This window comes from Paroedura picta, chromosome 3 (assembly GCF_049243985.1).
Source record: "Paroedura picta isolate Pp20150507F chromosome 3, Ppicta_v3.0, whole genome shotgun sequence".
Lineage (NCBI taxonomy): Eukaryota > Metazoa > Chordata > Lepidosauria > Squamata > Gekkonidae > Paroedura > Paroedura picta.
The window spans coordinates 159,095,423-159,112,229 of NC_135371.1; the positions used below are offsets into that span (position 1 = coordinate 159,095,423).

The window sequence follows — 16,807 nt, forward strand, 5'->3', positions numbered from 1 at the left end:
ACAACAGACACCCTGTGAGGGAGGTGAGGCTGAGAGAGCCCTGATATTACTGCCTTCCCTTTCCTCTCCCCACAACAGGCACCCTGTGAGGGAGGTGAGGCTGACAGAGCCCTGATATTCCTGCTCAGTCAGAACAGCTTCATCAGTGCTGTGGCGAGCCCAAGGTCACTTGTAGAACTGGCTGCATGTAGGGGAGCGCAGAATCAATCCTGGCTCGCCAGATTAGAAGTCCGCACTCCTAACCACTTCACCAAACTGAAGGTTTAAGCTTCACCTCTCTCGTCACCATGGTCCCAATCCAAATCCATTGATTTCATAGGAGGGGGAGAAGTTGTAGATGATGACACCTACAACCCAAGTGGTTAGGTGGTCAGGGCCTTTGGCCAAACACATTGGTTCTACAAGTTGCGGCCCATCGCTAACCTGCTGTTTCTCAATTTGAAAACGGCTGTGAGGCAGAGAGAAGAAGAAAGGCAGTTGAGTGAGTTGTCTGAAACCCCCTCTTGGAATTTCAGGTGGGCTCATGTGGGGGTGGACGTGCACCTCTGTGGCTCTCCATGCCACCCGTGCTCTGTGGGTATTTATTTGTAAATAAGGCATAAGCGTGAATATAAATTAAGACTCCAGTGTGTCCTCCCCCAAAATGAACGCTAACACAAGAACTTCTCTCCATTCTAGGGCTGCCAGCTCTGGGTTAGGAAATACCTGGAGACGTTGCTATGGAGTCCACCCTCCAAAGGAGTTGTTTTCTCCAGGGGAGCTGAACGCTTTAGTTTGGAGATGAGCTGCAAATTCCAGCCTTAAGGTGAGACCTGGGGACCCCCTGGAAATACAGCTCACCTCCAGACTAAATAGATCAGTTCCCCTGGAGAAAAGGGATTCTTAGGAGGGTGGACTTTATGTACTCCACCGAGGTCCCCGTCCTTCCCAGACCCCATCCCCAAACCTCCAGGAATCTCCCAACCCGTAGCTGGCACCGTCGCAAGAAGTTCTTTGGGAGCGACTTGTGAGGAAGGTTCACTGCAGGCATTTATTATTATTGTTATTGTTATTATTGTTATTATTATTATTATTATTCCGATTTATTTCCCGCCACGAGCCATTTGGGAGTGGCGGGAAATACATTGAAATAATAATAATAATAATAATAATAATAATAATAATAATAATAATAATAATAATAATAATAATAATAAGTGTCTTAAAACCCCATTAAAACTCCCATTAAAGGACTTTAAAATGTCACAACATGGCGGCACAATAATAAGATCCCCTTCCTACCCCCTTCCTAAAAAGATCCCCTTCCTATTTTTTTTCCCTAAAAAGTAGAAGTGTGGGGCGTTCATGGGTATTTGTGTGTTTAAAGCTACATCAAACGTTTTCTTCTGTTAATCGTCACATCCTTTTGGCGGAATTAAAGCACACAAGCACACAGCGTTGTTCCAGGAAAGGAAATTCTTTACTCGTGTGCCGGGGGAAACATTTTCGTCGGGAACATTGACCAACACTTGTCCGTGGGGCAATTCTTGACGCGTTTGCGCTCCCAGGAATACGGTAGAGGCGCTCTCGGCGGCCGGGGAGTTTAGGCCCCGGCGTCTCTCGCCGCGCGCATGCTCCGACTGTCGGCCGCGCTGCCACGCTTGGCGCGGGGTCTCATGCCTGGCCCGAAGCGCCCGCGCCCGGCCCGCATCGGCACCCACGGGGGCACTTTCCACTGCGACGAGGCCCTCGCCTGCTTCCTCTTGCGCCTGCTGCCTTCCTACCAGGTATGCAATCCGGATCCGACAGAAGCCGAAAGCGTGATCCGGATTGGATCCGGCGTGCTTTTCCGGGAGGCCCCCTTCTCGCCTGGAATGCACGAAGAGAGGAAGACGTCCGGTAGCCCGGCTGATATGAAGACACGCAGACCTCCCCCCCCCCCGCCACTCACGGACCTTCTTGCCCAGTTCTCCCCTCCCACTCACCCCTACACACTATTCTGATTTATGTGCACGCCCTCCAGATTGCACTGGTTTCATCGTTCCCGGTAGTAGACGTTGCGGTGCTTTAAATCAGGGGTAGTCAACCTGTGGTCCTCCAGATGTCCATGGACTACAATTCCCATGAGCCCCTGCCAGGTGGCTGGGGCTCATGGGAATTGTAGTCCATGGACATCTGGAGGACCACAGGTTGACTACCCCTGATTTAAAACACGTGCTGTTTTAGTCGGGCAAAGTCAGCCCCCCTGCCGCGTGGAAGGGCCCGCCTTCAGGGTCTGTCGGAAGCATTGCAGGACTCAAAAAGCACCCCCTCTGAACAGTTGCCGGGATGTTCCTGCTTCCGATTTCTCTATTGATCAGGATTGGGATGATTTGCATTGGAAAAATCAGAATTTCTCACACAGGTTTATTTAGACTATATATCCCAGATTTCTTCCCGACAGGGACCCAGAGTGGCCCAGGGCATCCTTTGTCCCTCCTCCATTTTATCCTCAGAACAACCATCCTGTGAGGTAGGCTAGGGTGAGAATCAGAGATTGGCCCAAGCTCACCCAGCAAGTTTCCGTGGCCAAAGGGGGATTTGAACCTGGTTCTTCAAGACCGTGGTCTAGGGCAAAGTTATAATGCTCTTTTGTTAGAAATGTTATAGTTCAAAGAAAGATGTTCCTCTATACTGTTACTATGAATCTAAATTGTAAGCCACGCTAAGCTAAGGGAGGGCGCTACATAAGTGTCACAAATGGTTGGATAGATGGAATATCCTGCATTTCAGCTAAATTTATTCCTAAATTAGCTGAGTAAATTGCAGCTCTCATGCGATCCCTGCAGACCAGCATGGGTGTTGAATTGTGCACTCTTGGCTCAAAATCTCATATGCAAGAATGCAACCAATAACTGTCCTTTAACTGTTTCGGACTGGTTTTGTGCATTGTTTAATTTATTTATTTATTTTTATTTATCATACTTCTATACCGCCCTCCCCGGAGGCTCAGGGCGGTTAAGTGTGTTAATGTGAAGTAAAGGGTTTTTTTTAATACCCTGCTTTTCTGTACCTTTCTGTACCTGTCTCAAAGTGACTCCCTGCAACAGGCATCTTGTGAGGCAGATGAGGCCGAGAGAGCTAAGAGAACTGTGACTGGCCCATGGTCACCCAGCTGGCTGCACTTAGAGGAGTGGGGGATCAAATCTGGTTCTCCAGATTAGAAGCCATCATTCTTAACCACGGCCCCAAGCTGGTGGAAACACGGGGTCCTCTGTACCTCTTTTTTCTGTTCAAATGGCAAAGGTGAATGACAGTCTAGAAAAGGGCAGTGAACCATACACCAAAAGGGAAAGGCCGGGGGTAGTGTCAAAGCAGGCTCGTTTCACAGCTTGGGCTCGTTTTTCGTGTCCCCTTGTGTGCCCAACAGGATGCGGAGATCGTCCGGACGCGAGATCCCCAGTTGCTCTCCGAATGCGATGTGGTGGTGGACGTTGGGGGGGAATACGACCCACAGAAGCATCGTTACGACCATCACCAGAGGTACTGCTGAGATCCGGGCTGTCTGTACAGTTGGACGTCTCAATGCAGCAAGTGGAAAGGCAGTTTTGGCTCACCTTGTGCTCTCCAGGGAGAGTTCCTGATGACAGGACTGGGAGGGGAGAAGAAGAGTAGGGCTTTATGCCTTGCTTTTCTCTGCCTTAAGGAGACTCAGAGCAGCTTACAATCTCCTAGCCTTCCTCTCCCTTCAACAGGAAGGCACCCTGTGCGGTTGGCGAGGCTGAGGGAGTTCTGAGAGACCTGGGTCTGGCTCAGCAGGGCTTCCTGTGCAGGTGGAGTGGGGAATCAGAACTCGGCTCTTCAGATTAGAGGCCTCCAGTTTTAACCACTGCACCACACTGGCTCTCTGTCTGGAAGCACAGACAAGTCCCGCTTGCCTTCACTTCCACCACACTGGGAAACTGTACAAGAGACAGGCCCAGTGAGGGAAGAGGAAGGGATCTGTACCCAGATAAATCTTCTTTATAAAATGTGCTTATGAATGTGTCTTGTGAATGCTGGTGTCCCTCCCCTCCCTCTACCCTGTGGTGCCTTCCAGTTTTTGCTTTGCTGATGTGGCATGATGCCTCCAGACAGGCTGCTTAAATTGGCTTTCTTTCCAGGGACCAGTTTGAGTCAGAATTGCCAGTTCCGCAGCCATTAGGAGAGCTTCACTTCCAAGCAGCAGAGGTGTGAATCCTTGTCAGCCCGGAGGAGAGGGGAAAGAGAGAGCCAATGCTCTCTTTTCTCCCCATAGACACTCTTAATGCCCTCTGAGGGCTGATCCAGTCTAGATCACCTGTCCTTAGTGAGCCTTCTGAGGCCCTCCTCTTTATGCATCCTCCGCTGAAGTGGGGTGGGCAGCCATGGAGGGATGGCACTTTTTCTGTGGCAAGGAAATGGCTGTGGAACACTCCCTCCCCCCACCCCAACACTCTGCCTAAAACCAAACTTTTAGCATTTTGGGGCCAGGCTAAAACATTTGTCTGTTCTCATCGATCACACCATTGGAGGCTGGATGAATCTCCTCCCTCCAAGTCTTTGACTTTGGAGAGTGGTCATTTAACACTCTATTTGAGTGGTTGGTTTTTGTTTTTAACTTGGCATTGCTTTTGTGCCTTTTTATTCTCTGTGACACCACTATTATTGTTTCAGGCTGATGTCACTATCCTGAGTGTATTGATTTGGAAATTGCTCTGGCTGCATTTTTATGGTGTCAAAAGTGGTATATAAATCTACTGGGTCGAATAAGAGTTACTCTCCCTGATCGCACCTTCTCGCTGCAGGTCGTTTGGAGAGTCGATGCACAGCCTGAATGCGGATAAGCCTTGGCAGACCAAGCTGAGCAGTGCGGGGCTGGTGTACTTCCATTTTGGCTCCCAGATCCTGGCCGGCCAGCTGGGCCTGACGGCAGAGGATCCTGTTGTGCGGGTGCTCTATGACAAGGTACTACCTGGGAAGGGGGTGCAGTGGCTGATCCTCCCCCTTACTCATCTTAAAAGTCTCCATAATAGCAAAAGGAGAAAAAATATACATTTGTTTATTTATTGGATTGTTATACTGCCTCTTGTGGCGCAGAGTGGTAAGGCAGCCGTCTGAAAGCTTTGCCCATGAGGCTGGGAGTTCAATCCTAGCAGCCGGCTCAAGGTTGACTCAGCCTTCCATCCTTCCGAGGTCGGTAAAATGAGTACCCAGCTTGCTTGCTGGGGGGTAAACGGTAATGACTGGGGAAGGCACTGGCAAACCACCCCGTATTGAGTCTGCCATGAAAACGCTAGAGGGTGTCATCCCAAGGGTCAGACATGACCCGGTGCTTGCACAGGGGATACCTTTACCTTTTATACTGCCTCTCTCCCATAATGAGCTCAGGGAGGGGTACAATGTGGTTAAAAAGACATAAAAGTTAATTCATTTAAATAAATTAAGATTTAAAAAGTGAAAAATTTAACCTTCAAACTCACTATCTAATGAATCCCACCCGCAGCCAACCATCTTTTGTCATTTCCTGCCTGTTGGCTGTGTCAGATGGGTCTATTTAGTGGCATGGAAAAGGAGAGGGAAGGAGCCTGAGAGGGTTGGTGGGAGGCCTATCTTACTAGGTCGCTCTGGCCTCAATCATCAGCCTGGCGGGAAAACACCATCTTATAGGCCCTGCAGAACTGGGCCCGGGTCTCCGCTGGTTCCACCAGGCCGGGGCCAGGGCTGAGAAGGGTGAGTGGGTCCCTACCCTATCAGCTCTCTCTCAAGGCCCTTAATAGTAGCAAGCCTTTCTGATCTCTGCACTTCCTCCCTCCAGTTGTACGAGAACTTTGTGGAGGAGATTGACGCGATAGACAATGGCATCTCCCAGTGGGAGGGTGAGCCCCGCTATGCCATGACCACCAACGTGAGCTCCAGGGTGAGCTATCTGAACCCCCGCTGGAATGACAAAGACCAGGACACTGAGGTACGAAGGTGAAACTAGTGCCAAAGGATTTGTGTGCGTCAGCGTATCTGTCTGTCTGTGCATGTACATTTAAGAGGGAGCAAATGTGGGGCACGTGTTGTTTTTGCAGCTTCAATTCCTGACCTAGTTTTCCACCCAGGGGGGAGGAAGGGGGGGTCTTGGTCACAACCTTGGCTCAGTGCCAGCTTGGGGGCAGCCGGGTTCAGGGGCCTGGCACCACCACTTGGTGCCCTAATCAGTTCTCTAGGAGGCCAGACGGCTTGTGACGTCCACGGGCGGGTGTCTGTTTGCAGAAGACTCTTTGGCTTGGGAGCTGCTGGGTACGTGCCTCTCCCACCTGCCTGGAATGACTCTCAGCTGATACACAGCGGAGGGATGTGAGATAACAAGCCATTTGCTTATCTTGAGCAGTGCAGGGAGAGGTCGGCAGCCAACGCTGCTGTCGTCTGGGATGCTCCAAATAGATGGGTAGCTCAGACATCAGCCCAGGTGAGGACAGACTACGTAAGCTGAAGCTGTGCGTAATTCCAGGTCTCCTTGGTAGCGACCCCAGATGGGCAAATAAAACTTGCCTTTGGAATGAACCGTGGTCTGGATGGATACGTTGCTTGTGCAGCAGCTCACGTTGCCTTGTTAAGCCTAAAAGAGTTGTTATAATCTTGTCTGGCTCATTGCTTTTCCCAGCCACAGGGGCCATTCAGGACCATGATGAACATTTGGATGTAATTTTTAGAAATAAAACACAAAGCTTTGCAAGTTCCTCTTCAATTCTGTAAAAACAGACATTAAGTCGCTGTCCTAGTCAATGTTCCTCCGGGGAGGGCGGTATATAAATATAATAAAATATAATAAATAAAATGTTCCATTTATCAGTCTTATCTTTCTACCATGCAACATACAGGTTAGTCGGTCTTCTGCATGCATTCCTTTGGTTTTTCCATCCTTTTCTCTTTCTTTGGAGTTATATTCTTTTCCAGGATCTAGCAAAGGCTAATCTTGGAGAGGACTGTAGGCTGCCTTTTCAGATGGTTAGGTGGATTGGGAACTGGCTAGAAAACTGCACCCAAAGAGTGGTTGCCAGTGGTATTTCATCAGATTGGAGGGAGGTGAGCAGGGGGGGTGCCACGGGGTTCAGTACTGGGTCCGATACTTTTCAACATTTTTGTCAATGATCTGAATGAAGGGGTGGAGGGATTCCTCATTAAATTTGCAGATGACACCAAATTGGGAGGAGTAGCAAACACCCCAGAAGATATTCAACAAAATCTGAACACGCTGGAAAAGGGAGCAAATGACAACAAGATGCAATTCAAGAAGGATAAGTGCAGAGTTCTGCATCTGGGTCACAAAAATGAGAAGCATGCATAGTGGATGGGAGTTACACATCTGGGTAGCAGTGTGGGTAAATGAGATCTTGGGGTACTCGAGGACTGTAAGCTAAATATGAACAGACAGGCAAAGAACTAAAATATATGCAGTCTTGGGCTGTATCAACAGAGGCTTCACATCAAAATCACAAGGTGTCATAGCCCTGCTGTATACCACATTGGTCAGACCCCACCTGGAGTCCTGTGTGCAGTTCTGGAGGCCGCACTTTAAAAAGGACGTGGACAAAATTGAGAGGGTTCAGAGGAAAACAATGAGGATGATCCAGGGGCTGAGGGCCAAGCCCTGTGAGGAAAGGCTGAGGAATCTGGGAATGTTCAACCAGGGTGTAAACTGCACGGAGCTTTTATTCCAACCCCAGGTCAATTCAGTCCCTGCCCTCTACACAGAATTCGATTTCCATTTTGATTTGGGGTGATTTAAATTTTCCTTCTGCAGCAAGAAGGATTGATCCGGAGTGACCCTTCCTTTATTGTGCTTTATCTTAGAGTGCTTTTAATCCTGAATATATTTTTAAATCACATTGTTTTGAATCTGGGCTCTCCTCCGTGGTAGGGAACCCATGATTGGCCACAGGTGGTCATGTGATAAGCCTGCCTTAAAAGAGAAGCCCCTAATTTCTCTCAACTTCTGTTGGCCTTGGATTTTTTTTTTCTGCCTTCTTCGATCCTCTCCCCACCCCACCCCTTCAAGAAAAGAAAGGATTTTTTTCCTTCCTCCCCTGACTTCTTGGATCCTTCCCCCCCCTTTCAAGAAAACAAAGAAAGAGTCTCCATTTGCCTCCCCCCCCCTTTTCTGAGCCTCCCTAACCACGTGCAGAAGACTTTCCTGTTTCAATAGGGAGTGGGGGGGGGGAGAGAGGAAGACCCGAGTTCAAAGCGATCTGAATTCAACAGGATTGACAATGGAATAAACAAAGTAAGTGCAGACTCTGCCCTGGAGAAGAAGAGGTTGAGAGGGGACATGATTGCTGTCTGAAAGGTTGTCAGAGGAGGGCAGCAGAGGATAAGACCCACAATAATGGGTTTAAACTATGTGTAGAACATTGCCAGCTAGATATCAGGAAAGAAAATTTCACAGAGAAATTCATCAGTGGAATCAGCTGTTTAAGGAGGTGCTGAGCTCCCCCTCACCCGCAGTCTTCAAGCAGCAGCTGGACAGATACTTACCAAGGATGCTTTAAGCTGATCTTGTATTGAGTAGGGGGTTGGACTAGATTTATTTATTTATTTAATTTCATTACATTTCTATACTGCCCTCCCTTGTATGGCCCCTTCCAACTCTGATTCTGTGATTCTAGGTTATGGCATTTAAAACAAATTCTTGCATATCTTTGGGCAGAAACTCTACACAATTCAACAAGAAACATTTAAGGGACAAAATTAACACTTTTATTCATTGAGAAAACTCTCAAGTGTAACTTGGTATTAATACTGGCCTGTTCATATTGCCCACCTTGAAATACCAAGTTAATTTTCTGTATTAAGGCGCCTCTTCTTCCCTGATGATTTTCAGTTATAAGGTCTGTGCCAGACTTTTTCTGACCTAGTGATCAGATCTGGGACACTCAAGTGCACTTTTTAGGTTGAGAATTTAAAAAATGACTGTTAAATGTTTTTTTATATTTACTTTGTGTATCTCTTTTTCTGACGTTAGCCACCTTTTGCCTGCCCTAAGGTGGGGCAGCCGATAAATCAAATAAATAATAACAAGAATAGTTTTAAACCAGTTTAAAACTTCCGCAGGGCCTGCAAGAGGGAGCTCTTCCATTCAGAACACCTGCTGGTCCCCCCCAGACGCCCGCCCATGACTCTCCCAATGTCACTGTTAATTTATATTTCTATTATAAATGTGGTTTTGTAATCTTTTGATGCTTTATTGAAAGTTGTTTTGATGTTATAGTCTGTATAATGTTCCATGTAAGTTATACAATGTTCAGTGTAAACCGCCCAGAGCTGCAAAGAAATGGGCAGTATAGAAATCTAAATAAATAAATAAATAAATATAAATAAATAAATAAAAATAACTGGCTTGCTTGAGGGCAGCCATTGCCCTGGGCTTTGGGATTTGACGACCGTTTCTCTCTCCAGGCTGGATTCCAGAAGGCCATGGAGCTGGTGGGCAGTGAATTCCTAGACCGGCTTGATTACTACCACCGTGGCTGGCTGCCGGCACGTGCCCTTGTGGAAAAGGCCATCCAGCAGCGCTTTGAGGTACGGTTGCTCCTCGTCCGTGGGCCTTAACTCCTCAGCAAGCACCTGCTTTGCACACGCTGAGGTTTCTTACTCAGGAGCAAGTCTGGTGCTTTGAAAAAATTGTGCAGGTCCCACTTGTCATTATTCAACTGTGGTTCATGCTCTTCATAGCAGCTTCTCTTAGCCATCCTTTAGCAAGGGAGGTGAGACGAGCAGCAGCCCCCAGTCCAAGTGTTTTGTTTTTTTTCTGGGGTGGCCTCTGTCTGAAGAAAAGAAGAGTTGTTTCTTATACCTTGCTTTTTACTACCCGAAGGAGTCTCAAAGCAGCTTACAGTCGCCTTCCTCTCTCCACAAGCCACCCTGTGAAGCAAGTGAGGCTGAGAGAGCTCTGAGAACTCTTGACTGGCCCAAGGTCACCCAGCTGGCTGCATGTGGAGGAGAAAGGGGGAATCCAACCCTGTTTCCCAGGCTAGAGTCTGCCGCTCTTGCCCACTACACCAGGGGTCGTCAACCTGTGGTCCTCCAGATGTTCATGGACTACAATTCCCATGAGCCCCTGCCAGCAAACGCAGGCAGGGGCTCCTGGGAATTGTAGTCCATGAACGTCTGGAGGACCACAGGTAGACTACTCCTGCACTACGCCACCTGGCTCTGAATGGGTTGCGGAATGTTATAGAGATATGCCAAGCACCTGCCCTGGCTGTCTTCAGGGTGGATTGTAAAACCTTTTCATTTTGGGGTTGTTGTTTTTTTAAGTGGGCAGTTGGTTCCTGTGGCCCTGAGGTCTTTTTGTGTCGTTTTTGATTGATATGCATATATTCTTGATGTTATTGGTTTGCTTTTACTGTGTCTCATAAGATGGGAAGGCTTGGGGAAACTTTGCCACTTGCTTTCACCCCCTGAAGATGTTTCTCTTTCAAAACTTGGGAAATGTTGGGAGAACACTGGAGGGAAAACACTCTTACGAAATAGATATTTTCCCTTGGGAATGAGTGAAATGTGCTAGATAGCCCCAGTTTGCAACTCACTTGCTTTAGTATTGGATACATTTGCCTTTTTGCTTGTAGAAAATTAAGGCGTTTAGATTTTATATTCCATACAGTTCTATATACTAACAAAATGTAAATGATATATTTCACATTCTAAAACTGCAAAGTAGGTTGAGGCTTCATAAGGCAGTTAAGTATTGCACATATTTCAGTTTTCCTTTAATGCCTAATAAAGGTTTTTGGATTAATTTTTTTAACACCCCCCCCCCCACACACACACACACATACATATTTTAGAACTTCTGGAAATTTTAGAACAATTCCTTTGGAGGGGAAAGGCAGTTTGATGGATGGGCGGGCGGGCATTTGGCTGACTTCCCTGATACTCTCTTATCATTTGTAGGATAAAGATAGAAATAAGAGCTGTGCAAAAGGGCCTTCAGAAGCTGCATTGCTCCCCCAATAAGGACTAGAAACTTAGAAGAAGAAAAAAAGACTACCTTGAAGATTCTGATAATGCTCCTGGCCTTTGCACTGGACTCAAGATTTTGATGGTTTTCAGTGGAATTACAGGAGTACATTTCTCTGTTTTTCCCGCCAGCAGCTCTTTGCAGTCTGAATCATTGGTTCAGTACAGCAGCTGATAACGACTTCGGTGCATCTTTTGGTAGGTTGACCCCAGTGGTGAGATCCTGCTGCTGGACCAGGGCGGTTGCCCGTGGAAGGAACACCTCTTCAACCTAGAAGAAGATCTGGGCGTAAAGAAGCCCCTCAAATTTGTCTTGTACACAGATCTCAGCGGCAAGTGGCGGGTGCAGTGTGTCCCTGTTGGGCTTCACACCTTCCAGAACCGGTGAGTGTGGGTATCCATATGTCCTTCTGACAGTCTCCTTTCCTGTGGAGGGGACATGGTCTTGAGATTCCTCTACACCAGGGGTGGCCATTCTGCTGCTTTCCCGATGTTTATGAACTACAATTCCCATGAGCTCCTGCCATCACGGTCAATTGGAGAGCCACAGTTCGGCCGTCCTGTTCTACATTCTGCAGAGATCTGAGATTCCAAGTGTCACCTTTCCTGTTGCACCACGATTCTCATATTTAGTTAAAAGCATCAATGGACCTTGTGGTCCATTAAAGACATAACATCTTTACAGTGCAGTCCCAGGCATAGCTCAGGGCAGTTCACAACCATTTTTAAAAGCACAGCAAAATACAATAAAACACAATACAGTTCCAGCATTGTGAGCCGGGGCTTTAATTCTTGCATCTGACGGGGGTGGGGGTGGGGGGGGGTTAACAACCCCCAATAAAAATTGTTAGCCTTTAATGCAGGATTTTTCCCAACCAGGGTTTTGTGAAACTCTGGTGTTTCTTGATGGTCCTGGAATGGTTTCCTGAAAGGGTGGGAGTTAATTTTTTTTCTATTAAAAAAATCTGTTAAATGTTTATCGGGTGATATGACCATATATGGGTCATTTGACTGCCCCCCTCCAAAACGGCCAACATTTAATGGCCAATATTAAAGCAATATTATTTAATAAAACATTTTCTATCCTGCCTTTCCTACATGATTCCATATCTGTGCTGTTCCACCTCTTCTTTATTTACTCCTTTGCACCTTGGAGTCACCAACTGTAAAAAGGCAGTCACTATGGCTCCTTCTAAAAGTGGTTCTGGGGAGGCTTGCAATAGGAATACAAATACATTTTCCCAAAATGATCTTCCTGAAACAAATGTATTCCCAGTATTCGGGTAGAAAGAAGCAGGATTGTTGCGGGGAGAGGAAAGGGAAGGCAGGAATATCAGGGCTCTCTCAGCCTCCCCTCCCTCACAGGGTGTCTGTTGTGGGGAGAGGAAAGGGAAGGCAGGAATATCAGGGCTCTCTCAGCCTCCCCTCCCTCACAGGGTGTCTGTTGTGGGGAGAGGAAAGGGAAGGCAGGAATATCAGGGCTCTCTCAGCCTCCCCTTCCTCACAGGGTGTCTGTTGTGGGGAGAGGAAAGGGAAGGCAGGAATATCAGGGCTCTTTCAGCCTCCCCTCCCTCACAGGGTGTCTGTTGTGGGGAGAGGAAAGGGAAGGCAGGAATATCAGGGCTCTCTCAGCCTACCCTCCCTCACAGGGTGTCTGTTGTGGGGAGAGGAAAGGGAAGGCAGGAATATCAGGGCTCTCTCAGCCTCCCCTTCCTCACAGGGTGTCTGTTGTGGGGAGAGGAAAGGGAAGGCAGGAATATCAGGGCTCTTTCAGCCTCCCCTCCCTCACAGGGTGTCTGTTGTGGGGAGAGGAAAGGGAAGGCAGGAATATCAGGGCTATCTCAGCCTCACCCACCTCACAGGGTGTCTGTTGTGGGGAGAGGAAAGGGAAGGCAGGAATATCAGGGCTCTCTCAGCCTCCCCTCCCTCACAGGGTGTCTGTTGTGGGGAGAGGAAAGGGAAGGCAGTAATATCAGGGCTCTCTCAGCCTCCCCTCCCTCACAGGGTGTCTGTTGTGGGGAGAGGAAAGGGAAGGCAGGAATATCAGGGCTCTCTCAGCCTCCCCTTCCTCACAGGGTGTCTGTTGTGGGGAGAGGAAAGGGAAGGCAGTAATATCAAGGCTCTTTCAGCCTCCCCTCCCTCACAGGGTGTCTGTTGTGGGGAGAGGAAAGGGAAGGCAGTAATATCAGGGCTCTCTCAGCCTCCCCTCCCTCACAGGGTGCCTGTTGTGGGGAGAGGAAAGGGAAGGCAGTAATATCAAGGCTCTCTCAGCCTCCCCTCCCTCACAGGGTGTCTGTTGTGGGGAGAGGAAAGGGAAGGCAGGAATATCAGGGCTCTCTCAGCCTCACCTCCCTCACATTGTGTCTGTTGTGGGGAGAGGAAAGGGAAGGCAGGAATATCAGGGCTCTCTCAGCCTCACCCACCTCACAGGGTGTCTGTTGTGGGGAGAGGAAAGGGAAGGCAGGAATATCAGGGCTCTCTCAGCCTCCCCTCCCTCACAGGGTGTCTGTTGTGGGGAGAGGAAAGGGAAGGCAGGAATATCAGGGCTCTCTCAGCCTCCCCTCCCTCACATTGTGTCTGTTGTGGGGAGAGGAAAGGGAAGGCAGGAATATCAGGGCTCTCTCAGCCTCCCCTCCCTCACAGGGTGTCTGTTGTGGGGAGAGGAAAGGGAAGGCAGGAATATCAGGGCTCTCTCAGCCTCCCCTCCCTCACAGGGTGTCTGTTGTGGGGAGAGGAAAGGGAAGGCAGGAATATCAGGGCTCTCTCAGCCTCCCCTCCCTCACAGGGTGTCTGTTGTGGGGAGAGGAAAGGGAAGGCAGTAATATCAAGGCTCTCTCAGCCTCCCCTCCCTCACAGGGTGTCTGTTGTGGGGAGAGGAAAGGGAAGGCAGTAATATCAGGGCTCTCTCAGCCTCCCCTCCCTCACAGCATGTCTGTTGTGGGGAGAGGAAAGGGAAGGCAGGAATATCAGGGCTCTCTCAGCCTCCCCTCCCTCACAGGGTGTCTGTTGTGGGGAGAGGAAAGGGAAGGCAGTAATATCAGGGCTCTCTCAGCCTCCCCTCCCTCACAGGGTGTCTGTTGTAGGGAGAGGGAAGGGAAGGCAGGAATATCAGGGCTCTCTCAGCCTCACCTCCCTCACAGCGTGTCTGTTGTGGGGAGAGGAAAGGGAAGGCAGGAATATCAGGGCTTTCTCAGCCTCCCCTCCCTAACAGGGTGTCTGTTGTGGGGAGAGGAAAGGGAAGGCAGTAATATCAAGGCTCTCTCAGCCTCCCCTACCTCACAGGGTGTCTGTTGTGGGGAGAGGAAAGGGAAGGCAGGAATATCAGGGCTCTCTCAGCCTCCCCTCCCTCACAGGGTGTCTGTTGTGGGGAGAGGAAAGGGAAGGCAGGAATATCAGGGCTCTCTCAGCCTCCCCTCCCTCACAGGGTGTCTGTTGTGGGGAGAGGAAAGGGAAGGCAGGAATATCAGGGCTCTCTCAGCCTCCCCTCCCTCACAGGGTGTCTGTTGTGGGGAGAGGAAAGGGAAGGCAGGAATATCAGGGCTCTCTCAGCCTCACCTCCCTCACAGCGTGTCTGTTGTGGGGAGAGGAAAGGGAAGGCAGGAATATCAGGGCTTTCTCAGCCTCCCCTCCCTAACAGGGTGTCTGTTGTGGGGAGAGGAAAGGGAAGGCAGTAATATCAAGGCTCTTTCAGCCTCCCTCACAGGGTGTCTGTTGTGGGGAGAGGAAAGGGAAGGCAGTAATATCAGGGCTCTCTCAGCCTCCCCTCCCTCACAGGGTGTCTGTTGTGGGGAGAGGAAAGGGAAGGCAGGAATATCAGGGCTCTCTCAGCCTCCCCTCCCTCACAGGGTGTCTGTTGTGGGGAGAGGAAAGGGAAGGCAGGAATATCAGGGCTCTCTCAGCCTCCCCTCCCTCACAGGGTGTCTGTTGTGGGGAGAGGAAAGGGAAGGCAGGAATATCAGGGCTCTCTCAGCCTCCCCTCCCTCACAGGGTGTCTGTTGTGGGGAGAGGAAAGGGAAGGCAGGAATATCAGGGCTCTCTCAGCCTCCCCTCCCTCACAGGGTGTCTGTTGTGGGGAGAGGAAAGGGAAGGCAGGAATATCAGGGCTCTCTCAGCCTCCCCTCCCTCACAGGGTGTCTGTTGTGGGGAGAGGAAAAGGAAGGCAGGAATATCAGGGCTCTCTCAGCCTCCCCTCCCTCACAGGGTGTCTGCTGTGGGGAGAGGAAAGGGAAGGCAGGAATATCAGGGCTCTCTCAGCCTCACCTCCCTCACAGGGTGTCTGTTGTGGGGAGAGGAAAGGGAAGGCAGGAATATCAGGGCTCTCTCAGCCTCCCCTCCCTCACAGGGTGTCTGTTGTGGGGAGAGGAAAGGGAAGGCAGGAATATCAGGGCTCTCTCAGCCTCTCCTCCCTCACAGGGTGTCTGTTGTGGGGAGAGGAAAGGGAAGGCAGGAATATCAGGGCTCTCTCAGCCTCCCCTCCCTCACAGGGTGTCTGTTGTGGGGAGAGGAAAGGGAAGGCAGGAATATCAGGGCTCTCTCAGCCTCACCTCCCTCACAGGGTGTCTGTTGTGGGGAGAGGAAAGGGAAGGCAGGAATATCAGGGCTCTCTCAGCCTCCCCTTCTTCACAGGGTGTCTGTTGTGGGGAGAGGAAAGGGAAGGTGATTGTATGCCGCTTTGATACTCCTTAGGGTATAGATACGCAGCAGATAAGAACCGACTCTTCTTCTTTTCACATCCCTTTCCTCATTGGCCTCAACAGGTTGTCACTTTTGGAAGACTGGCGTGGTCTGCGTGATGAAGAGCTCTCCCGAGTCAGCGGGATCCCTGATTGCATCTTCGTGCATTCCAGTGGCTTTATTGGCGGAAACCACACCAAAGAAGGGGTGCTGGAGATGGCCCGGAAGACGCTGGCACAGCAGGTGGAAACCAACACCGGCAGCTCCTGAAGACTGCAGAACTGGACTTATTTGTTGGGTGGCTTTCCTTATAAAGTTTGGGCTTTAAAACCGATGTCTTCCTGGTGTGTTTGTGGGATAGAGGGCAGAGCCCGTAGCTCAATAGAAGAGGCATCTGCCTTGCATGCAGAAAGTCCCCGGTTCAGTCTTTGACATCTCTGGTTAAAAAGATTTGGGAGGAGGCGATAAGAGCTGGGAGAGCTGCTGCCAGTCAGAGTGGGTAATACTGACCTTGATAGACCAATGGGCTGACTCGATATTAGGTCCTGAATGATGCTCAAATAACAAGAGGCAAAGCTGGCTCAGGACAGCAACAAACAAAATGGATAGTTTGGGAAGAAGCGAGGAATTAACAGAAGGGTCGCTGCTGTTCCCAGAATCCTCTGCAAAGGGTTTGAGAGGCATGTGAGAAGTCGCTGGCAGGGACTCATGGGAATTGTAGTCCATGGATGTCTGGAGAGCCACTGTTCGGCCACCCCAAGTATTGAAATCGAAGCCTTCAAAAGTAAACTGGAAGTGAGAGGGGTACTTTCCTCATAATTAAATAATCAGATTTAAGGCTATGCAAAATAGCTTGGGTATTTTATAGTGTGGACAACTGACCTCCCTGAGTCAGCACCAGGTTCGTCAGTATTGCTTAGAAAGGAAATATTGTGTAGTGAAGAGCTGGACAGGGCCAGAACACACTCATTTAGTTTCACGGGTGTCCCAACTTAATAAAATGTATATTTCTGAGGTAAATTATTAGGCCTGTGCTCCAGTATGATAGGTGTCCTGTCGCTAAATTTTCTCTGAACAGCGCCTTTATCCATAGCGTTGCAAACTTTTTAGGAAGATTCAAATGGGTAGCCGTGTTGGTCTGAAGTAACAC

The 16,807-nt window shown here is 49.4% G+C and overlaps 1 protein-coding gene across 1 annotated transcript; it reads left to right on the forward strand.

Annotated features, from left to right (window-relative positions):
- Positions 1 to 1,548: 1,548 nt before the first annotated feature.
- Positions 1,549 to 15,987, forward strand: MYG1 (MYG1 exonuclease). The gene is made up of 7 exons (XM_077328982.1): positions 1,549 to 1,766; positions 3,389 to 3,501; positions 4,785 to 4,944; positions 5,795 to 5,944; positions 9,421 to 9,543; positions 11,186 to 11,367; positions 15,741 to 15,987. Exons 1-7 carry the CDS (start codon positions 1,611 to 1,613, stop codon positions 15,925 to 15,927), a joined length of 1,071 nt encoding a protein of 356 aa, XP_077185097.1. The 5' UTR covers positions 1,549 to 1,610; the 3' UTR covers positions 15,928 to 15,987.
- Positions 15,988 to 16,807: the final 820 nt, after the last annotated feature.